Source organism: Silurus meridionalis, chromosome 24 (genome assembly GCF_014805685.1).
Source record: "Silurus meridionalis isolate SWU-2019-XX chromosome 24, ASM1480568v1, whole genome shotgun sequence".
Lineage (NCBI taxonomy): Eukaryota > Metazoa > Chordata > Actinopteri > Siluriformes > Siluridae > Silurus > Silurus meridionalis.
Window position 1 is genome coordinate 3,327,701 of NC_060907.1, and position 23,838 is coordinate 3,351,538.

At 40.1% G+C, this 23,838-nt stretch overlaps 1 protein-coding gene across 3 annotated transcripts; it reads right to left on the reverse strand.

Annotated features, from left to right (window-relative positions):
- Window positions 1–1,382: 1,382 nt before the first annotated feature.
- Window positions 1,383–16,909, reverse strand: LOC124378338 (NACHT, LRR and PYD domains-containing protein 12-like). Of its 3 annotated transcripts, none has more exons than XM_046837939.1 (10): window positions 16,862–16,909; window positions 9,417–9,777; window positions 6,897–8,655; window positions 6,607–6,771; window positions 4,943–5,113; window positions 3,650–3,811; window positions 3,316–3,489; window positions 2,891–3,064; window positions 2,303–2,349; window positions 1,383–2,211 (listed from the first exon to the last, which is right to left on the reverse strand). In XM_046837939.1, exons 2-10 carry the CDS (start codon window positions 9,766–9,768, stop codon window positions 1,682–1,684), a joined length of 3,534 nt encoding a protein of 1,177 aa, XP_046693895.1. In that variant the 5' UTR covers window positions 9,769–9,777; window positions 16,862–16,909; the 3' UTR covers window positions 1,383–1,681. The 3 variants fall into 3 exon arrangements, with proteins under 3 accessions (XP_046693895.1, XP_046693894.1, XP_046693893.1); XM_046837938.1 differs by lacking the exon at window positions 16,862–16,909 and adding an exon at window positions 16,732–16,766; XM_046837937.1 differs by lacking the exon at window positions 16,862–16,909 and adding an exon at window positions 16,424–16,724.
- Window positions 16,910–23,838: the final 6,929 nt, after the last annotated feature.

The window sequence follows — 23,838 nt, forward strand, 5'->3', positions numbered from 1 at the left end:
CAACACAGAGCTACATAATGGAACACAGAGTTAAGGACTAAAGTAAGTGTCCTCACCACATAAAGTGCATCGTTTGCAACCAAGTACAAACAGTGCAGACAAACAACACAAGACAGTGTGGGACAAATACACAAAATAGGAAACATGAACCCAAGGTGCAATTTCTATTTTTTCAAGTACCTGCCACAACATCTCCAGAGACTGATTGGTAGACTTCTGTTTTCAAAACCAGACCTTTTTTACACAATGTTTTTTTTTTTACATTTAATGATTGTGCATGCAACATATTGTCAACATAAAGGATATGCTTTCTGATTAGATTTTGTCTATTTAAATTTCAAATATAAATATTAAAAGAAAGAAAAATCATTATTCAGGTCAGGTGATGCGCTTACACATACAGTCGGTTTCTCTGTGTATTATACAGCACACTGGGATGCTAATAACTGATCTTGATCCTCATCTCTTTTTTACTTTTGTACTTTTTTTCATTATGGATATTCTCCAGAATGAAAAACAAGTGGAGTGACTCAAGGAACAGATGCTCTGGTAAACTCATGAAAAGCGAACTGCTTATCACCTTGAAATATAACACGTGTAATGAATTTCACAAAACTGTACTTCATGACAAACAAATGCTGCTTCTGCAAGAAGTAAGAAGAATAACTCGTGGAAAAAATGAGTGGTTTTTGAGAAATAAAGAAAGAAAAAGTTGAAATCTTTTTTGCACTTTATTCTGTTACATTTTTGCACTTTTGTTTTCATAGTCCATAGTGTGTGACATTTTAATATGACAGAATTCTTTTTAGTATAAAATTGTACATAAATAGGTTAAGAAAAATGTGCTGATTTTAGAGATTCATTAAAGCATTTAATTCAAGCAAAAACAAAACGTGGTATAGTACAAATATTTTGAGTGTCCCTAATAAAGCCCTTATTTTCCTACAATGAACGATGTTTGTCCCTTGTTTTCCTTTGCTGAAGTTGGCAACAATATCTCAAACAAACTCACAAACATCTAGAGACGTACCAGCACCAATTGGATCCACTTCATGTGGAGTTTTGACGCTGGACCTCCTGGAGTGTTTAAAGGCTCTGGCATGGAGAAGCTGGTGTTGGATCTGTGATGATCGCAAATGTTGAGCTATTTTATGAGTTGCTCAGTAGCTCCTAGTTTTATGACCACAAATGTCTGTAAAAGACTGTAGAAAGAAAATGACTAATCTAACATTCCAGTGCTTGTGTTAGTTCCCACTCCAGTGTTCTGTAGTGTTTGAAGACTATAATCACAGTCTTGATGTCACCCAAATGAGGATGAGGTTCTGCTTTTGGGTCTGGTTCCTCTCAAGGTTTCTTTCTCATAACATCTAAGGGAGCTTTTCCTTGCCACAGTCGCCATGGCTGCTCATCAGGATAAATACACACTGTTCACCTTGACTGTTGATTTCTGTTAAGCTGCTTTGAGACGATGTCTGTTGTGAAAAGCGCTATAGAAATAAACTTGACTCGGCCATTTCTCAAGCAGCTGTGTTCTCTTGCCGTCACGCAAACCTGTAAGTTTTAGCAGCCCAACTAATCAATAACAATATTGACTATTATCGATTAGTTGTTCCTGCCCTATTAATCCAAGTTATCTATTCATATCACAGATATTTATATACCTTTTTCCTTTTTTTAACTTTCAAGAATGGATAAGAGAGACGGAGGCCTCTTCATCATGACCGAGTCCAAATCCTGCAACAAGTGTTTCTCTGAAGTTTGTGTGGAAAGTGTGTATGGGCAGTGTTTGTGTGTCGGAGCAGATGTTGTAAAAGGACAGAATTCCACGTGAGCAGTCCACAAACACTCCCACTCTGTTGCCCTGGGGATGTGATTTGGAGATGCTCTTGTTATTGTGCACTGCTGCGCAATGGTTATCGTTCTCGGATAACTCCAGACTCCAGGACTTCTTTGAACGTCCAAACACATAGTTATTTTTGCATCCCCTCTTGATGAAGGATTTGTAGGCCACAGCAATGGAGGCCTTTCGATGCCACTCAACCTCCCAGTAACACCGTCCAAAAAGACTCTCCTTAGACAAGACCTGCATCGGGTATCCCATGTGGTCTTGAGATGGTTGATGTTCTCTCTTAAATGAGATCCTGGTGTTATCGCCGGTCAGCGAGAGATGTGTGTTTGCCGTGTTGGGATCCAGCGTCAGTTTGAAGGCATCTACACGTGAAAATAAGATACTGCAGTATTTAGAGATCAATATTTTAAAACGTTTTTTTTTTTCGGCATGTGTGTATTAATAACAACTTACATTTTTTGAGTCCTGGATTTGTTCTTAACTCTTCATTGTGGTTCATACTGAAAGTGCAAACAATGAAAGAAGAAAGAAATCACAGGAATGACCAGGTACTGTATTTTTATTATATAATGCAGCAAGGCATTTTATAAATGCAATCAAAAATCAGATCAGTCACATCAGCTGTAAAAATATTGCTATAATTTCCATTAGCTAGCATTTAAGAATAGCATAGAAATGGTGCTTGAACTTATTATTCCTGGTCCTTTTTTCAATGATGTTGTATTTTATGTGCTAGATGTCCATAATTAATACTTTTGATTTGTTTTATCAGCTTGGTCGGCTTTTTTTTTTTTTCCAACAACAAACGCATTGTACAGTATTATGAAAAGAGAAAGGCCAATGAGGAGGTTCATGGATGGGGTGGGGGAAGACATGCAGGTATTTGGGTTGAAAGAAGCAGATGTAGAAGACAGGGGGGTATGGAGACGGATGATCCACTGTGGCGCCCCCTAATGGAAGCAGCCTAAAAATAAGTAGAAGAAGATAAAACCTAGATAACTATAAAAAAAAAAAAGCTCATAAAGAACATGCTCTTCTTACCTAAAGGTCTGCAGTGTATATACTGGAAATTTCCTAATTTTTGAAAGTTGTTTCCGTTCTGCAGGTCCTAGATGGTTGTAGTCTAAATCCAGCTCAATGAGGTGTTTAGGGTTTAAATGCAGAGCAGAAATGAGTGAATAGCAGGTCCTTTTTGTGAGGCCACACCCAGACAACCTAGAGATATTAATATACAGAGAAAAAGCACTCTCAGGAAAACTGTTGCAGGTGAACTGGACACACACTGAAATGTATGGTGTATCATTCAGGTCAGAAAACAGATTTGTACAAAATGTAAAAAAAAAAAAAAAAAAGAAAATCTCAAAAACAATTCTAATAATATTGATAAAAATTCTCCACATAATATTCCTGGGACGGGTTCCGGATCCACCGCCAGCCCGAGCGGGATCAAGCGCAAATGTTTTTACCTCAGTATTTCCAGAACACACTCCGAACTCGACAATCCATTAGATAACGCTTTCACACCAGAATCCTTGAGGTCGTTATCGCTCAGATCCAGTTCTCTCAGGGATGAGTTTTCTTTACTTAGAAGTGAGGCAACATCTGGAGAAGACTGCTCTGTGAGTTTACAGTCTGACACTCTGCAGGGGAGGCAGGAGAAAAGATTTTAGGAAACTATTACATATCACCATGACCACCAAGCTTTTTTCTCCCCCAAACAAGTCCTCGTTTTCTCTGTGTGTTTAGTGCGAAGTTTACTTAGCATCCTTTTTTTTGTTTGTTTGTTCAAGTGACACTTACTTGAGTATGTTCAGATTACAACAGGAACTCTTTAGTCCATCACAGAGCAGCTTCATTCCTGTATCTCGCAGGTCATTGTGACTCAGATCCAGCTCTTTTAAAGGTGACAGAGCTTTGGCGATGTAGTTACACGATTCTACAGTGACATGACAATTTGATAGCCTGTTCAAACGGAAAATAGAAAGAAACGACAGTCACAAAAGAATGAAACATCTTTCCAACATTGAACAAAGCAACTAGAACACACTGTTTCTGTCTAAGAAATAAAGTATTCAGGAGGATGTTGTTTATTTTTGTACTTGAGGTCTATAACTAAAGAAACTCTGAAAAACAAAACTTTCTGTATCAGATTTCCAAAAGTATTGGGTCACCTAGTCAACATCATGGTATTTGATTTTTTGGGCATTGCATTCCACATTTAGTCCCAATTTGCTCTTATAATTCCCTCCACTCTTCTGGGAAGATGTTCCACTAGATTTTGGCTTGTGTTTATGGATATTTGTGTTCATCAGCCACAAGGGTATTATATGAGGCAGGTACTGAAGTAGGTGAGGAGACCTGGGGTGCAGTCTGCGTTCACATTCATCCCAAAGGTGTTCAGTAGGGATGAGATCAGAGTTCTATAGCAGCAAGATCTTCCTCTCCAAAGCATGTAAACCAGATCTTCAAGAAGCTCACTTTGTGCACAGTGGTATTGCCATGCTGGAACTAGGTTTGTGTTTCCAAGTTCAAGTAAATGCAAAATTGTATTATAGCGCCGTCTAAAGACGTCCTGTACGAGTGACTTCAGCTTTGTGGTAACAGTTTGGTAAAGAACCACATATAGCAGGTCCTTTTGGAAATACAGTACAGTATAGTGTCGCCCTCTTCTAGTAGGATAAAAAGGCGTTTAGACGCCCTCTAGTAGTAAATAATGAAATAAGTCAAACTAATACCTTGCATGTCAAAAAATCCGTGTTAAAATGTTTGTAAATGTTTGTTAAATGCATTTTTTTCATGCCTCTGCAATTGAGTTTGACAACATCAACTTTTCAAAACCTTAAATCCACTTTAGCCACCACTGCTAGTAACAAAACTAAATCCCCAAAAGCACTTTTCGTATGTGAATAAGTGGTATAGTCTTGGAGCACAAAGACCTCATTCCTGGCTTTGCTTATTTATCATTTCCAAATTAAATCGGTCAATAATTAAATCAGTGGCAGGAAGGTTGATATAGGTGTTTATTACATTTTATTAAAAAACTGAACTTCTGTCTAACAAACTATTTTAAGACTATGTGATGTTTAGACTCACCGTAACGTGTCTAGTGTACAGTTTGGGCTCTTTAGTCCAGTAAAGAGCTGATTTATCCCCTTTTGCAGGTCATTGTAGCTCAGGTCCAGTGTTTTTAGAGATGATGTTCTTAAACGTAGAGCTGCAGCAATATCTTCACATGACACTGTGGTGAGGTTACAGTTGGAGACACTGTAGATTGGAAGACAAAATATTTTCATTCAATTTTACTCATTGCGTTTACACATGTAATTTTACCTTCTAACAATATTCAGTAGGGTTGAGTCAGGATGGGATCTGTGCAGTATACTCAAGTTCTTCTACCCCAATCTCAACACACTACTGTATATCCTCATGGGGATGGCTTTGTTCACCTGGGTACTCTAATGCTGGAATAGCGAAAGGGATCCTAAGCAGCAAACGAAACCATCTTCAATTAACTTTTTATTCAAACAGAAAGGCTCCCACTCATACCCAGAGGAGCAAGATTGATTATTGTTATTAACAAACCCCTGGCCATTGCCATTGGTCTTATAAACAGAATAGGAATAGTTATAAGGACAACTCTGACCAGAGTAAGGCACTCAATCGGCCAGGACCAGATGACCACCAACAGATCTCAGTATTTCCACACAGACTCAATCTCCTCCATATGATTTAATCAAGATAATGGTACTCTAACAAATGGTGGTCACCGAGTTTCCTTCATGTGTTATATGATGTTTATCCCATTTATAGGCATAAGGTCATATTTACTTGTTTTAGCATGTTGCATATTATAGATGTTGCATTTTATATAAAGATTTAAGTATGTTGTTGATGTTTATTCAAGACCTGGTTTAATGTAGTAAAGCTTGGGACATACACTTTCTGTTAAATTCAACTCAAAAATGTCCACGTGTTTTAGGTGAGATATGTGAGGTATGTGTTAGCATGGATAAGTCTTAGTGCCATGTGTGCCATGAAACAATTCCCAGAGTAACTCGAGTGGATCGATTACAAAAAAGCTTTGATTCAAATATTTCGTCCATTTAAATAGAGCACTTTGTTTCTCCACAGACCATTATTACTGGCGCACCACCTGCTAAACACTGGAGCGCGCTGGACAGGTAAACACAGAAGATCCAAAGTTTGGAATCATTTCAAACTAAAAAATAATGAAAACACTGTACAGTGAGTTCACCTTTTTTTTTTAGTAATTAGAAATGGATTTTTATATTTTTATTTATATATTTTATGTATATATTTATATACAGTGCATTTAAAAAGTCGAGTATAGTAGTAGGTGGAAAGCACGTTTTTAAAGCTGGTGATAAATACACGTATTTCATTTGGGGAACATTTTAAGCATCTTTCTGAAGGCAAATAATGATGTAATGAGGCGAATGCCGATGAGGCGGCTTCCCAGGTTAAGCTCCTGCCTGACGCAGTGTTGCCTCAAGCATCATGTTCATGCCAGAAGCTGATAGTGAAGCCTTCCACATTATGCTCCTGACTGAGGTGAACAGTAGAGCTTATAAAGACCTGCTCAGAGGTGGAGGCAGACACCAAACCCCATAGAACCCCAAAACACAGCCTGAGTCTTCCCAAGACACCGCTGGTCTGATTTCTAACTCCACTATCGGCAGCCGACTAGAGGGACAAATGTGATTTTGCAGTGGTTTTTTTTACCAATTTCTTTTTACCTTAGTATCTCTAATTTACATTTCAGTCCTTTGTAAATCAGTTTCAGTCCTGCATCCTGTAGGTCATTGTTGCTCAGGTCCAGCTCTCTCAGGGGTGAATTTGCTGACTGTAAAGCTGATGAGATGTTTTCACAGGATGTCTCTGTAAGGTTACAGTTTGCCAGGCTACAGCAAGAGAAACCAGAGATATTTGCACATCTATACACTGTTGTTGTTTTTTAATGGGAGTACACAATAATCCAATACAATATATATATATAAGCATGTATTAGTAAATAGAATATACTCACATAGCCTTTTTGCAATTCCTAAGAGCTGGGATTAGTCTTCTACACCCCTCTTCTGTTTTATTGTATTTTTTCAGATTTAACTCCTCTATCACCTCCTCAGAAACTTGAAACATGTTAGCCATGGCTGAACATTGCGCAAGCGTTAGCTTCTTGGACTTAATTTTGGACTCAAGGTAAGTCTTAATTTCTTGCTGGAGCGTATAATCCTTCATTTCTATTAAGCACTGCGTGAGATTGAGCCAACGCTCAGGGTTGATGTTTCTTTTTTGTCCACGTTTTAGGTTCTGTTTTATTTTCTCAATGCTCTCGGAGCTGCTCATGGTATGGAGCAGTAGACCGTGCAAGAGTCTCTGGTTAGACTCCAAACACATGCCGTGAAGAAAACGGAGGAAAAGATCGAAATGTCCATTCTTGCTTTTCAGGGCTTCATTCACTGCATGCTTCATTAAAACATCCAAAGTTATTTCTTTGGTATTTGGCAGGAACATTATCTCTTCCATGTTCTTGCATAAATAACAATGGAAGACATAGAGAGCGGCAAAAAATTCCTGGAAGCTCAAGTGCACAAAGCAGTAAGTTTTGATACGATAAAACTCAGATTCCATTTTGAATATTTCAGTGCAAAGCCCAGAGCGTAAAAACGATTCTTCAATATCGATTCCACACATTTTCAGATCTTCTTCATAGAAAAGTACATTGCCTGTTCGCAGATGTTTGAAAGCCAACTCGGCGAGTTTCAGAATCATGTTTTTGTTGGACTCCAGCAGTGTCATTGAGTTGTTTTCATGTTTCTTGTCGAATTTTTCGTTCTTCCTGTTTATTTGAACGAGTAAAAAGTGAGAGTACATTTCAGTCAGAGTTGTGGGACTTTCTCCTTTGCACTTGCGTGTAAGCCACGGCTGAAGAGCAGTAACCGAAATCCAACAGAAGATCGGAATTTGGCACATGATATGAAGGCTCCTTGCAGCCCTGATGTGCCAGATGATTCTGTTGGCTTTGTCTTTATCGGTCACTCGCTTTCTGAAGTACTGCTCCTTCTGGGAGTCATTAAATCCCTGAATTTCTGTCACACAGTCAATGTACTGGGAGGGGATCTGATTGGCTGCTGCTGGTCGGGAAGTTATCCATATAAGAGCAGAAGGGAGGAGCGCCTTAGTGATGAGGTTTATAATTAAGGCTTCGACTGTGGATTTGGTGTCAGCGTCACTTATTATGAAAGTTTGATTAAAGTTCATTTGAATTCTGCTCTCCTCAAGGCCATCAAATATGAATAAAACTTTATTGTCGACATACAAGTCGGAGTGACAGCCTTTAAGTTGGGGATGCAAGAGAATCAAAAGTTCATGAAGACTATAATCATGTTTAATCAGGTTCAGTTTACGAAACGGAAGTACAAACATAAATATCAAATCTTGATTGGTTTTATTCTCAGCCCAGTCAATTATGAATTTTTGCACAGACACTGTTTTTCCAATCCCAGCATCTCCCTTGGTAAGAACAGTTCTGATTCCTTCCTCATTCCGACTGAAGATGTCACTGAAGTTGATGCTGGTCTCATACGGACAGTGCGAATTCTCACTCGTCAAAATTTCATGCTCGTTATTATGGGTTCTACTCTCTCCTTTTGTAATAATGAGGTCTGTGTATATTTTATTAAGTGGAATCTTGTTCTTATCTTTCGCCGTCTCTTCAACTATGAAATTATTTTCCTGCTTCAGACAGGTCTTCAGTTTTGATATGACACTCTGAAGCTCTTGTCCTGTTCACAAAAGAAAAACGATGTCTTCATCATAAATGAAGGTCTGTTTATATACTGTACAGTATAACAATATTAAGTAAATGATACAACAAGCATTGTGCTTTTGTGTTCTGTTTTTCACACACACAAAAACCGAATGTTCACCTTCCTATCCAACAACAACCCTAAGCACACAGTCAAGACAACAGGCTTAAGGACAACTCTCTCTGTGAATGTTCAAGTAGCCCAGACCGAGCCCTGACTTACAACCCTATACCTAAAAAATCACTGTCTACTGACACGCCCCATCCAACTTGCCCCAGCTTGAGAGGATTTGCCATTGAGAACAGCAGAAAATCCCCCAATCCAGGTGTGTAAATCTTGTTGCGTCATACCCAAATAGGTTTGAGGCTGTAACTGCTGCCGAAGGAACTCCAACTAAGTACTGAGTAAAGGGTCTGAATACTTATGTACAAGTCGAATTTCAGTTTTTTATTTAAAACCAGACATTTCTAGAATTCTGTTTTTACTTTGTCATTATGAGGTACAGATTCATGAGGAAAAAATCTATATAGTATCTTGCTGAAAAAAAAACTGTATATAAACATAAATAAATAGTAACTTTCCATAGCAGCTCCAGAGCTCCACAAGGTCATCAAGACATTGACCTATTATGAGAGACCCTTAAAACTTACAACTACAAAAGCACTTCTGTGATTTGCTCTGGAACAGGGGAATCATCTAAGTGCTGCAAATGCCCACCAATGCCAAAACATCCTTACCTGGTTGACCCGTCTTGCTTGGAGTATCAGCCAGTCTCTGCTTCTTCGAAGATACAGCATTTGGATCGGGCTTTAAACGTTTTTGTTGCATTCTTTCCTGAATTTCATTTGCCAGATGGTTTCTTTTCATTATTTTTAAAATCTCTATAGTGACTTCAAGAGCATGTTTCTCCCCGTATATTTCAATCATTTCATCAGCCACTGTTTCTCTTGATTTATTTTGCACCTTCGCCTTTGAAATCTTTTGGAAACCTTCTGGTGGGCTACGAAAAAGATAAAATACAAATCTCTCCAACTCCTCGTCCGTCAGTTCATCCAGGGCTTCGAGGGAGGTAAGCGTTGATCCGTTCATAGTGGAAGCCTGGGGGAGGAAAAAAAAATAGTTTTTTGGCGTTATAATAAAGTCTCTTTTTAAACAGGATTTCATGTCACCCAGATGAAGATGGGTTCTCTTTTGAGAGTGGTTCCTTCCAAGATTTCCTCCTCATACCATCTCAGCAAGATTTCCCCTGCCACGGTCGCCACTGAATTACCCACTATGGATAAACGTAGAGACTCATTTATAAATGTACAATTTATATTTGTAATATATTATTCTCTGTTAAGCTGCATTGGGACAAAGTCTATTGTTAAAATTGGTCTACAAACCAAACTGAATTAAATTAAATACTGGTTCAATATGGCATGCACTGGTGATATCTTTATTTAGATAAATCACCATTTGTAGGTTTTAGTAGCAAAGGAACAATTAAGACCACCAGTCACTCTTCACATAATATTGATAAAACAGGTTACATTCAGAATGTAAAACTGACTGAACACATAACCCTACCTTTGCCTATATCTGGTGATTAAGCATATTTTAAATATTTAGATTTAAAAATATTAAATATTTAAAAAAATTAACCCAGCCATTAGGGGGGCACAAGCCAGTGCACTCTTAGTGCGGTCCCAAGCCCGGGTAAATGGGGAGGGTTGCGTTAGGAAGGGCATCCAGCGTAAAACATGTGCCAAATCAAATATCACGGATCACAAATGAGAATTTCATACCGGATCGGTCGAGGCCGGGTTAACAACGACCACCACAGGTATCCGACAGGGTACCGACAGGGTACCGGTGGAAATTGGGCTACTGTTGGCCGAAGGAGGAGAAGGAGAGGAGGAAGACGTCTACAGAGACGGCAGGAAAAGGAGCAGTGTAGGAGAGTTGAGGTTCGAGTTGGTACTTTAAATGTAGGTACTATGACTGGTAAAGGGAGAGAGGTAGCTGATATGATGGAGAGGAGAAAAGTAGATATGCTGTGTGTTCAGGAGACCAAGTGGAAAGGGAGTAAGGCCTGGAAAATTAGAGGTGGGTTTAAACTGTTTTATCATGGTGTGGATGGAAAGAGAAATAGTGTAGGGGTGATTCTGAAGGAAGAGTACAGTAACAGTGTAGTGGAGGTGAAGAGGGTTTCTGATAGGGTAATGATCGTGAAGGTGGCAGTTGAAGGGATGATGATAAATGTCATCAGTGCCTATGCTCCACAAGTTGGCTGTGAGATGGAGGAGAAGTAAAGATTCTGGAGTGAATTAGATGAAGTGGTAGATGGTGTACCTAGGAAAGAACGATTGGTGATTGGGGCAGACTTGAATGGGCATGTAGGTGAAGGGAACAGAGGTAATGAGGAGGTGATGGGTAGGTATGGTTTTAAGGAGAGGAATGTGGAAGGGCAGATGGTGGTAGATTTTGCTAAAAGGATGGAAATGGCAGTGGTGAACACGTATTTTAAGAAGAAGGAGGATCATAGGGGGACGTATAAGAGTGGAGGAAGGTGCACACAGGTGGACTATGTGCTATGCAGGAGATGCAACCTGAAGGAGATTGGAGACTGTAAGGTGTTGGCGGGGACAGTGTAGCTAGACAGCATCGGATGGTGGTCTGTAGGATGGTTTTGGAGGCGAAGAAGAAGAAAATTAGAGTAAGGATTGAAAGAAGAATAAGATGGTGGAAACTGAAAGAGGAAGAGTGTAGTATGAGGTTCATGGAAGAGGTCAGACAGGGGCTTGGTGGTGGTGAAGAGGTGCTGGATGATTGGGGAACTACTGCAGGAGTGATGAGGGAGGCGGCTAGAAAAGTACTTGGTGTGACATCTGGAAATAGAAAGCAAGACAAGGAGACGTGGTGGTGGAATGAGGAAGTGCAGGAGAGCATTAGGAGAAAGAGGTTGGCAAAACAGAAGTGGGATCGACAGAGTGATGAGAAAAGTAGGCAGGAGTACAAGGAGATGCGGCAGCAGGTAAAAGGGATGTGGCAAAGCCAAGGAAAAGGCATATGAGGAGCTGTATAAGAGGTTGGACACTAAGGAAGGAGAAAAGGATTTATACCGATTGGCCAGGCAGAGGGACCGAGCTGGGAAGGATGTACTGCAAGTTAGAGCAATAAAGGATGGAGAGGGAAATGTGTTGACTAGTGAGGAGAGTGTGTTGAGAAGGTGGAGGGAGTATTTTGAGCAGCTGATGAATGAGGAAAATCAGAGAGAGAAGGTTGGAGGATGTGGAGTTGGTGAAGCAGGATGTAGATAGGATTAGTAAGGAGGAAGTGAGAGCAGCGATTAAGAGGATGAAGAATGGAAAGTCGGTTGGACCAGATGACATACCGGTAGAAGCGTGGAGATGTTTAGGAGAGATGGCAGTGGGTTTTAACCAGATTGTTTAACAGGCTTCTGAAAGGGAGAGGATGCCTGAGGAATGGAGAAGGAGTGTGCTGGTACCGATCTTTAAGCATAAGGAGATGTGCAGACCTGCAGTAACTACAGGGGAATTAAGTTGATCAGTCACACCATGAAGTTATGGGAAAGAGTAGTGGAAGCCAGGCTGAGAGAAGAGGTGACCATCTGTGAGCAACAGTATGGTTTCATGCCGAGGAAGAGCACCACAGATGCCTTATTTGCTTTGAGGATGTTGATGGAGAAGTATAGAGAAGGACAGAAGGAATTGCATTGTGTATTTGTGGATTTAGAAAGCGTCGACAGAGTGCCAAGAGAGGAGTTGTGGTATTGTATGAGGAAGTCAGGTGTGTCAGAGAAGTATGTGAGGGTGGTGCAGGACATGTATGAGGACAGTGTGACGGCAGTGAAGTGTGCAGTAGGTACGACAGACTGGTTCAGGGTGAAGGTTGGACTGCATCAAGGATCGGCCCTGAGCCCTTTCCTGTTTGCAGTGGTGATGGACAGGTTGACGGACGAGGTCAGACAGGAGTCTCCTGACTATGATGTTTGCAGATGATATTGTGATTTGTGGTGAGAGTAGAGAGCAGGTTGAGAAGAGCCTGGAGAGGTGGAGATATGCGCTGGAGAGAAGGGGAATGAAAGTCAGTAGGAGTAAGACAGAGTACATGTGTGTGAATGAGAGGGAGGGCAGTGGAGTGATGCGGTTGCAGGGAGAAGAGGTGGAGAAGGTGGAGGAGTTCAGGTACCTGGGGTCAACAGTGCAAAGTAATGGAGAGTGTGTTAGAGAAGTAAAGAAAAGAGTGCAGGCAGGGTGGAGTGGTGGAGAAGAGTGACAGGAGTGATTTGTGATAGTAGGGTATCTGCAAGAATGAAAGGGAAAGTTTATAGGACTGTGGTGAGACCTGCGATGTTGTATGGATTAGAGACAGTGGCATTGAGTAAAAGACAGGAGGTGGAGCTGGAGGTAGCAGAGCTGAAGATGTTAAGGTTTTCGTTGGGAGTGACGAGGATGGACAAGATTAGAAATTAGTTTATTAGAGGGACAGCACATGTAGGATGTTTTGGTGACAAGGTGAGGGAGGCGAGATTGAGATGGTTTGGACATGTGCAGAGGAGGGACATGAATTATATTGGTAGAAGAATGCTGAGGATGGAGCCACCAGGTAGGAGGAAAAGAGGAAGGCCAAGGAGGAGGTTCATGGATGTGGTGAGGGAAGACATGCAGGTAGTTGGTGTAAAAGAGGCAGATGTAGAGGACAGGGTGGTATGGAGACGGATGATCCGCTGTGGCGACCCCTAATGGGAGCAGCCGAAAGAAGAAGAAGAAGAAATATTTCAAAAAATTCCAGCCATGGGCATCAAAGTGGGGTCGGATAACCACCAGGGGGAGCCACAATTCTTTTTTTCAAATACGATTTGAATCATGAAATTTAACCTGTATGACCCATGTAAAACAAATCCAAATATGTCTATTCAAGGGAAATCGAAGTCAATTTAAAAATGCAGGGATACACGGTGAAACCTTTATAAATGGGTCGAGTGGTACGAACTGGAGAAAAAAACATTCAGATGAGAAATAGAACGAAAATTGGCAACTGCAACAGCATTTGACCTGAGAGGATCATCGGAGTCTCTCTCCCCTCAGTCACAAACATTTACACAACGGACATAAAGTCAACAGCATCGTGGACGACCCCACACAACCCTCACACACACTTTTCACACACACTCTTCACTCTCCTACCATCAGGAAAGATGTTCTGAAGCATTCAGGCCTCATATCCAGACTGTGACACATTTTTTTTTTCCTCAAGCCATCAGACTCCTCAACACACAGAACTGAACTGGAACTGAATCACTCTCACACACACACACACACACACACACACACACACAAAACACACACACACACACACACACACACACACACACACACTGTCTCTCTCACTTAACCATGTGTTTACTGAGCATAAAACTTCCCTTTAATACTAATTTCAACTCACAAACATCCTTGTTTTTGGCACCACCCATTATATTTTAGATTATTATTTAATTATGACTATATTATAACTGATTACATGCTGTTTTTGCACATTTACTCGATTGTTGCTGTTGCTGTTTTGTACATTTTGTCTACACTCTTGTACACAGTTCTCTATTACACATTGTACTTTTTAACATTATACAGTAGGTTTACTGGCGGCGCAATTTTGTATTGTGTATTTGTCCCACACTGTCTTGTGTTGTCTGTTTGATCTGACTTTTGTCTGCATTGTTTGCGTTCGGTTGCACACGATGCACTTTATGTGGCGAGGACACTTACTTTAGTCCTCAGCTCTGTGTTCTATATTATGTTGTGTGATATGGCTCTATGTTGTGTGATGAAGCTCTGTGTTGTGTGATGTAGATCTGTGTTGTGTGATGTGGATCTGTGTCGCGTGATAGAGCTCTGTGTCGCGTGATGGAGCTCTGTGTCGTGTATTGGAGATAGAGCTCTCTGTCGTGTGATGGAGCTCAGTGTCGTGTGATAGAGCTCAGTGTGGTGTGATGTAGCTCTGTGTTGCGTGATGTAGATCTGTGTCGCGTGATGTGGCTCTGTGTCGCGTGATGTGGCTCTGTGTTGCGTGATGTAGCTTTGTGTTGCGTGATGTGGCTCTGTGTCACATGATGGAGCTCTGTGTCGCGTCGCGTGATGGAGCTCTGTGTCGCATGATGGAGCTCTGTGTCGTGTAATGTAGCTCTGTGTCGTGTAATGTAGCTCTGTGTTTGGTATGTAGCTCTATGTTGTGTGATGTCGCTCTGTGTTCAGTATGTAGCTTTGTGTTCAGTATGTAGCTCTGTGTTGCGTGATGTAGCTCTATGTTCGGTATGTAGCTCTGTGTTGCGTGATGTAGCTCTATGTTCGGTATGTAGCTCTGTGTTGCGTGATGTAGCTCTATGTTCGGTATGTAGCTCTGTGTTGCGTGATGTAGCTCTGTGTTGCGTGATGCAGCTCTTTATTCGGTATGTAGCTCTGTGTTGCATGATGCAGCTCTTTATTCGGTATGTAGCTCTGTGTTGCGTGATGTAGTTCTGTGTTGCGTGATGTAGCTCTGTGTTGCGTGATGTAGCTCTATGTTGCGTGATGTGGCTCTGTGTTGTGTGATGTAGCTCTATGTTGCGTGATGTAGCTCTATGTTGCGTGATGTAGCTCTGTGTTGCGTGATGTAGTTCTGTGTTGCGTGATGTAGTTCTGTGTTGCGTGATGTAGCTCTGTGTTGCGTGATGTAGCTCTGTGTTGTTTAATGTAGCTCTATGTTGTTTAATGTAGCTCTATGTTGTTTAATGTAGCACCAGGGTTCTGGAGAAACAATGTCTCATTTTACTGTGTATTGTGTAAGCTATATATGGTTGAAATTACAATAAAAAGCTTTTTGACTTGACTTAACTTGAAAGTGACCCTGGTATAAGGTGAGGTGTGAGGCCTAACACAATTTTACTGCTTTCCGCATCAAATCGAGCAGTTCTTAACCTCCACATTGTACACTATATCCTGTAACACCTCACACACAGACCTGGATTATCATTGTACAGTATATATTACATTGCATTTTGTTTTTCTAGCACAGTGTATATATATATATATATATATATATATATATATATATATATATATATATATATATATACATTTACATTTGTGGCATTTAGCAGACGCCCTTATCCAGAGCGACGTACAAAAGTGATTTGAGTTTCTAGTAATGAATAAATCTACACTGGTACATATAATGCATGTAATATAAATGCATGGGACATTATATATATATATATATATATATATATATATATATATATATATATATATATATATATAAAATGTCGTTGCACTACGAGAATAAAGAATAAAACACAGTCGTAATTTAGTGCCACTTTTTTTTTATCTAAAATTACGAGATTAAAGTCGTAGCAATATAAAAAAATAAGTCGATATATATTTTAAGAATAAAGTATAAAATGTATCAAACTTGCAGGATTTGGTCAAATCCTATTTAAGGTTAGGATTTGGCAAAAAAAAAAAAAGGAAATTCTTTGTGGGCGCAGCAGCACGCAGTAATAATAATAATAATAATAATAATAATAATCGACACTGCAGCGGTTCTGTAGGAAACAAAATGTATTCAGAAGAAAAGACATTGAGGAAATCAGATGAAAACATTAAATTATTATGACTCGGATTATTACAACTTTATTCTCGGGGCACTAAAAAGCCGTCATATGTTTACCGATAAATATTTTGTAGAAGATAAAGATGCTTACAGGAAGCACTTGAGATATATCTCAGCACTGTTTAAGATGAAGTTGAAGATCTGAAAGTCCACCAGTTTCCGCATCAGTGTTCGTCCGACAGGCAGAAAAAGCGCGCGCAGGTGTTACAGTGTGAACGCAAACACGCCATATTGTCTATCTATCTGTCTATCTTTCTCTTTTTTCTCTCTCTCTCTTTCTGTAACCAGAAGTAACTTTTTTTCTGTTGTGTGTCAAAGCAAAGTCGCAACACCGAAACCGCGCATAGTGAAAGCGCCAAAAGTGAAAGTAGTTTGAAATAAATAAATAAATAAATAAACCTGGAGAACGTTCTGCAGAATGAATGGACCTCCCTGAACATTCATCTACGTCATCAATATAAAAATACACTCGCTTTCATATCCAGTCCTGTTCAAAATAAAAGTCGCATAGTTTGAAGAACTCCATCACCTGTCCTGTAGAAGGAAAAGATCCATAAGATGTAGAAGACCTGCAGTGTTCTATATATGGGTTCCTCTGCTGCTGTCCCTCAGAGGGAATCTCGATCAGAGGATCCACCCCACCCCTCCCAACCCACCCCTTTCCCCACCACCCACACTTTTTTGGCTGGACTGGTTTGAAAGTCCAAGTTCATTGTCATGTGCAAACACTGTAGAATGCAGTGAAATGTTTCCTGAAACAACATTAGAGCAACAAACACAATAATAATCCAGTGCACGAGGGACGCGAGTAAAACAGGGGCTATAATTAATACATTTCTATTATATTTTATGTATCAAGGAACAACTGCGCTCCCCCCAAAGTCATCCTGCAGGAGTTTTTATGGGAGGCAAAAACCACAATGATGCACGAGCAGGTGAAAAGAAAACACTGGGTGAAGGTGAAACATCAGCACGGTGAGTAAAAAACTGTAGAATCCTCATTATGTGGAAATGGTGCAGTGTAAATGGTGCACTGGATCTGTTTTGACGCGTCTCGAGAGCTTCAGGTGGCGCAGTCAGTTCGCTCGAGACACCGCAACGGATTCGAACAAACACAAATCTAAAAGCAGCAAATAACAGCAGCAGTAAACGATCACATTTTTATGCCACTGGTGTGTGTATAATCAATGTATATATATATATTAATTAATATTAATTTAACCTTTATTCGTCCTACAGTGGGGAAATTTCTAGTTTTCGCATATCCCAACTCATCTGGAAGCTGGGGTCAGAGCGCAGGGTCAGCCATGGTACGGCGCCCCTGGAGCTGATAGGCTTAAGTGCCTTGCTCAAGGGCTCAACAGTGGTAGCTTGGCTGTGCTGGGGCTTGAACCGCTGACCTTGTGATCAGTAACCCAGAGCCTTAACCACTGGACTACCACAGCCCATATATATATTTATATATATTACACAGTACAGACCAAAAGTTTGGACACACCTTCTCATTCAAAGAGTTTTCTTTATTTTCATGACTATGAAAATTGTAGATTCACACTGAAGGCATCAAAACTATGAATGAACACATGTGGAATTATATATGGAATTATATACATAACAAAAAAGTGTAAAACAACTGAAAAATGTCATATTGTAGGTTCTTCAAAGTAGCCACCTTTTGCTTTGATTACTGCTTTGCACACTCTTGGCATTCTCTTGATGAGCTTCAAGAGGTAGTCACCTGAAATGGTCTTCCAACAGTCTTGAAGGAGTTCCCGAGATGCTTGGCACTTGTTGGCCCTTTTGCCTTCACTCTGCGGTCCAGCTCACCCTAAACCATCTCGATTGGGTTCAGGTCTGGTGACTGTGGAGGCCAGGTCATCTGGCGCAGCACCCATCACTCTCCTTCTTGGTCAAATAGCCCTTGATGCCTTCAGTGTGACTCTGATGATTTAATAATTATACAAAATGTAATTATATATTCTAGATGATTATATCTTCACAAATGAACAAAATTTCTGTCATTTTTTTACATAAATTGTCAAAACATTATATTTAATGTATTATATGTGTTACATTTACATTTGTGGCATTTAGCAGACGCCTTATTCATATACAAAAGTGCTTTAAATCTCTAGTAATGAATAAATCTACACTGGTACGTAAGATTACAAACTTAATATAAATATAACTCAAATTCTACAAACTTGGAAAGTGCTAATTTAAGTGTTTCAGGAAGAGGTAAGTCTTCAGTCGTCGCTTGAAGATAGTCAGGGACTCTGCTGTACGGACTTCTAGAGGAAGTTCATTCCACCACCTCGGTGCCAGAACAGGTAAGAGCCTTGAAGTGTACTTACCTCTCATTCTGAGAGAAGGTGGTACCAGTCGAGCAGTGCTGGAGGATCTCAGACAGCGTGGTGCAGTGCGAGATGTGATGAGGTCACTGAGGTAAGATGGTGCTGGTCCATTTTGGCCTTGTAGGCAAGCATCAGTGTTTTGAATCTGATACGTGCAGCTACTGGAAGCCAGTGAAGGAGCACAGCAGTGGGGTGGTGTGGGAGAAGTTGGACTGATTGAACACAAGTCGTGCAGCTGCGTTTTGGATCATTTGCAGTGGACGGATAGCATTCAGGGGGAGACCTGCCAGCAGAGAGTTGCAGTAGTCAAGTCTTGAAATGACAAGAGACTGAACAAGCACCTGGGCAGCCTGTGTGGATATAAATGGTCGAATCCTTCGGATGTTATAGAGAAGAAATCGACAAGAACGAGCAACATTAGCGACATGTGGGAAAAAGACAGTTCATTGTCCATAGTTACCCCAAGGTTACGAACAGTGGCTGAAGGAGAGCAGAGAGTCATGAAGTGTTATTTGGAGATCTTGACCTGGAGATGAATCACCTGGGATGACCAGCAGTTCTGTTTTGCTGGGGTTGAGTTTTAGTTGGTGAGCACTCATTCATGAAGTCTGTCAAGCATGCTGAGATTCGTTGAGTGTCATCTACATAGCAGTGGTAAGAAAACCCATGTGAGGATATGACTTCAGTGTTATGATTTATATAGATTTTTTAAGCATGGTTGTCAACTTGCCATTTGCAAAATAAAATACAAATGTGTTTTCACACAAATTGCTTCACCTTGCATACTCAAATGCTGTTTATATGGAATTATATACATAACAAAAAGTGTAAAACAACTGAAAATGTCATATTGTAGGTTCTTCAAAGTAGCCACCTTTTGCTTTGATTACTGCTTTGCACACTCTTGGCATTCTCTTGATGAGCTTCAAGAGGTAGTCACCTGAAATGGTCTTCCAACAGTCTTGAAGGAGTTCCCGAGAGATGCTTGGCACTTGTTGGCCCTTTGCCTTCACTCTGCGGTCCAGCTCACCCCTAAACCATCTCGATTGGGTTCAGGTCTGGTGACTGTGGAGGCCAGGTCATCTGGCGCAGCACCCATCACTCTCCTTCTTGGTCAAATAGCCCTTGATGCCTTCAGTGTGACTCTGATGATTTAATAATTATACAAAATGTAATTATATATTCTAGATGATTATATCTTCACAAATGAACAAAATTTCTGTCATTTTTTTTACATAAATTGTCAAAACATTATATTTAATGTATTATATGTGTTACATTTACATTTGTGGCATTTAGCAGACGCCCTTATTCATATACAAAAGTGCTTTAAATCTCTAGTAATGAATAAATCTACACTGGTACGCAAGATTACAAACTTAATATAAATATAACTCAAATTCTACAAAGAAAACTTGGAAAGTGCTAATTTAAGTGTTTCAGGAAGAGGTAAGTCTTCAGTCGTCGCTTGAAGATAGTCAGGGACTCTGCTGTACGGACTTCTAGAGGAAGTTCATTCCACCACCTCGGTGCCAGAACAGGTAAGAGCCTTGAAGTGTACTTACCTCTCATTCTGAGAGAAGGTGGTACCAGTCGAGCAGTGCTGGAGGATCTCAGACAGCGTGGTGCAGTGCGAGATGTGATGAGGTCACTGAGGTAAGATGGCGCTGGTCCATTTTTGGCCTTGTAGGCAAGCATCAGTGTTTTGAATCTGATACGTGCAGCTACTGGAAGCCAGTGAAGGGAGCACAGCAGTGGGGTGGTGTGGGAGAAGTTGGACTGATTGAACACAAGTCGTGCAGCTGCATTTTGGATCATTTGCAGTGGACGGATAGCGTTCAGGGGAAGACCTGCCAGCAGAGAGCTGCAGTAATCAAGTCTTGAAATGACAAGAGACTGAACAAGCACCTAGGCAGCCTGTGTGAATATAAATGGTCAAATCCTTCGAATGTTATAGAGAAGAAATCCACAGGAACATGCAACATTAGCGACATGTGGGAAAAAAGACAGTTCATTGTCCATAGTTACCCCAAGGTTACGAACAGTGGCTGAAGGGGAGAGCAGAGAGTCATGAAGTGTTATTTGGAGATCTTGACCTGGAGATGAATCACCTGGGATGACCAGCAGTTCTGTTTTGCTGGGGTTGAGTTTTAGTTGGTGAGCACTCATTCATGAAGTCTGTCAAGCATGCTGAGATTCGTTGAGTGTCATCTACATAGCAGTGGTAAGAAAACCCATGTGAGGATATGACTTCAGTGTTATGATTTATATAGATTTTTTTTTAAGCATGGTTGTCAACTTGCCATTTGCAAAATAAAATACAAATGTGTTTTCACACAAATTGCTTCACCTTGCATACTCAAATGCTGTTTGTGTGGGAATTGTTACACAAAGAAACAATCCAACATGAGTGAATTTGTTTAAAAGGGAAATCCCCCATGTCCTCAACAATCAAGCAGCCACTATTGAAACTCTTATACTCTTTCTCTTGAAACGGAATTACAGATTTACAGTCTATCTCATATCATTTAATCCCTCTGCCTAATATTCTCTAGTTCCCCTTGTACCACCAAAAAAACTTAATTGAGGCCACTCACAGAACGTCCAAAAGATGTTCCTGGTTCCATGTCTTCTCCTGGTAAGCCACACCCACTCAACCAACCATCCACATGGTCACCAGCTTCTTTTATTGCGCTATGATCCAGTTCCAATGTCCATTTTGAGACGTTTAGGTGGTGTACAAGGGTCAGCATGTGCTCCCAGCTCCATATGCAGCAAGGTGTGGTGGTCTGTGTGTTCTGTTTCCTTTCTATCAGAGCCTTTAACATTTACAGCATCTGACAAATGCTCTTACGCAAAGTGACTTTATTTATGTCATTTATACAACTGAGCTTTTGAAGGTTCAGTTTAAGAGTCAAGTCCAGTTTAAGAATAGTGGGCAGAGCCTGGCAGAGCTTAAGACACTTTTACAGGGACATGACAAGTAGTTAGGGGAATTTCAATGGCCTTCCTAATCATCAGATTTTAATATAGAATGTGCTTTACATGTCTAAAGTTTTATGTGAAAGAAGTCTCTATTTATATACAGTTATATGTATTAGCTACAGTAATTATTGAAATATTTGCATTAAATAGGCAGATGATCAAACTTTCAGTCTAAAAAAAACCCCAATTGCATTTTAAACTGAAAGCTGAAGCTACAACTCTGTGGGTTTCAAACGGTCTGAAAACAGCCTCTTGCACTTGCCGGAGAAAAATTAATTTAGTACTAACTTTCTTCCCCAAGGCACTTCAACCTGGAAGAGTCCATAATTCAGGGGGGCCCAACAGTTAACCTAATGTCACCTAATCCTAAAAGCATGGATGTATTTTTACCCAGAATTATAAAGTTATTCAGTATAAAAAAAAGCATGAATGAAATATAATGAGATGCAAGCTGTAGATTGATCACCCCTACACCTTGGACTTTTCCAAGTGTAAGTGTCTAGGGGAAGTGAGTAAGACAGATTGATACCACAGAGTGAATTTCCGGAGGTAAAGTAGTAGTTGTGGTTTTGCATATGACGGATCCTTTCATCTCTTAATATACAATTCTGAGAATTTTTGCCACTACAAAGCAACGTTTCCAAGTATTGATTTCACTTTGGTTCTGCACACAGTGATGAAAACATTGAAAGAACGTGTGTTAGAATGGCATAATGATTCATTTCTATACACGATATACAACCATTTTCACCCACCTGTTTGCCCTTCACACGCAGCCACACGCATTTCCTGATTGAAACCAGGCACCATCCAAACACCTCTCTAACTCACTTCCCCTAAGCACTTCGACTTGGGGCAGTCCATTACATGGGGGGAGCACAACTCTTGTTTTTAAACAATCTACCTTTATATTACTAAAAGAAACCAAATAAAAGAGAACTTGAATTCATGAGTTCATGCTTATTCATTCAAAGTTAAAGGATAAATCAAGAAATAAGCTCATACAGAAGAATGACTTGAAGATTCAATAATGTTCCACAAGCTGAAACTTGATCAACTCCCCCTGCAACATGGACTCTCCCAAGTTGAAGTGTCTAGGGAAAGTAAGCATTGGATTGGATTGGGTTGAGACCCTTGTAAATCATAAGCTCTGTAACATGCTCTACAATGCCAGAAAAACCTGCAATGATCATGAAGACAGCACGAGTGAAAGACTCTGGTGAGTAAATAAGAGGAATTATTTCTAAAAATAAAACTCATTCAGTAAGATAATGATTTTTTACTTTCTGTTTTTAACTAATGAAATTGATGAAAATACATTAAATACCTGAATATTCTTTAGTAATGTTTGTTTAAATGTTAATTTCGGTTGTATAGATTTATCATTGCCATGTGCCTCTGTTGATCACATCTAGAACAAAATCTGGCTCTGGAAGTTTGGTCCTTTCTTTAATAACTTCATATAAGGAAAATAGAAACCATGTGGTGATTTTGGTTAAGACTTACTGTGGAGAAATTAATACTACCACAATTTAATGACCAAATTCTAAAATTAACTATTTTAGTAGTATAGTTGTGTCTATGGAAAGATTCAATCATAAAACTTGTACGTGTTATTTTTATAGTCATTATTTTCCATTATGATTTCCTTCTGTACAATAAACAAGGTGTATGTCTCACTTTAGTTCAGTCGATGTTTGCTCTTCTTCGCTTGAAACCAGGCACCTTCCAAACCCAGCGCTAACTCACTTCCCTACGCACTTTGACTTGGAACAGTCCATTAAGGTGCACAGGGATAGGGGAGCACAGGTGTTCTTTTAAACCCACTGACTTTAATATATTATTAATATAAAGAGAATGTAACATCGTGTGTGTGTGTGTGTGTGTGTGTGTGTGTGTGTGTGTGTGTGTGTGTGTGTGTGTGTGTGTAAAGTTTATCTGTAAAGTAGAGGAATAAATAAAGGAAGCTCATGTTGATTAAATCGTGTCTTCATCCCTCCCCCTTTGCAACTTGGACTCTCCTAAGTGAAAGTGTCTAGGGGAAGTAGGTATGGGACTGATTTGAGTAGAGATCTGCTGTACAAACACCCCCCCCACACACACACACACCCACACACACACACACACAAAAAGAAAATACAGAAGTGATTACGAAAGAATGTGAGTG

What these genes read in the sequence shown, in the direction of transcription:
- LOC124378338 (XM_046837939.1), bottom strand. Translation starts at nt 9,768, where the DNA reads ATGAACGGATCAACGCTTACCTCCCTCGAAGCCCTGGATGAACTGACG. An exon ending in AAGCAAGACGGGTCAACCAG is followed by an intron (nt 8,656 to 9,416) that starts GTAAGGATGTTT and finishes TTTTGTGAACAG; the next exon opens with GACAAGAGCTTCAGAGTGTC. An exon ending in TATACACTGCAGACCTTTAG is followed by an intron (nt 2,350 to 2,890) that starts GTAAGAAGAGCA and finishes TTGCACTTTCAG; the next exon opens with TATGAACCACAATGAAGAGT.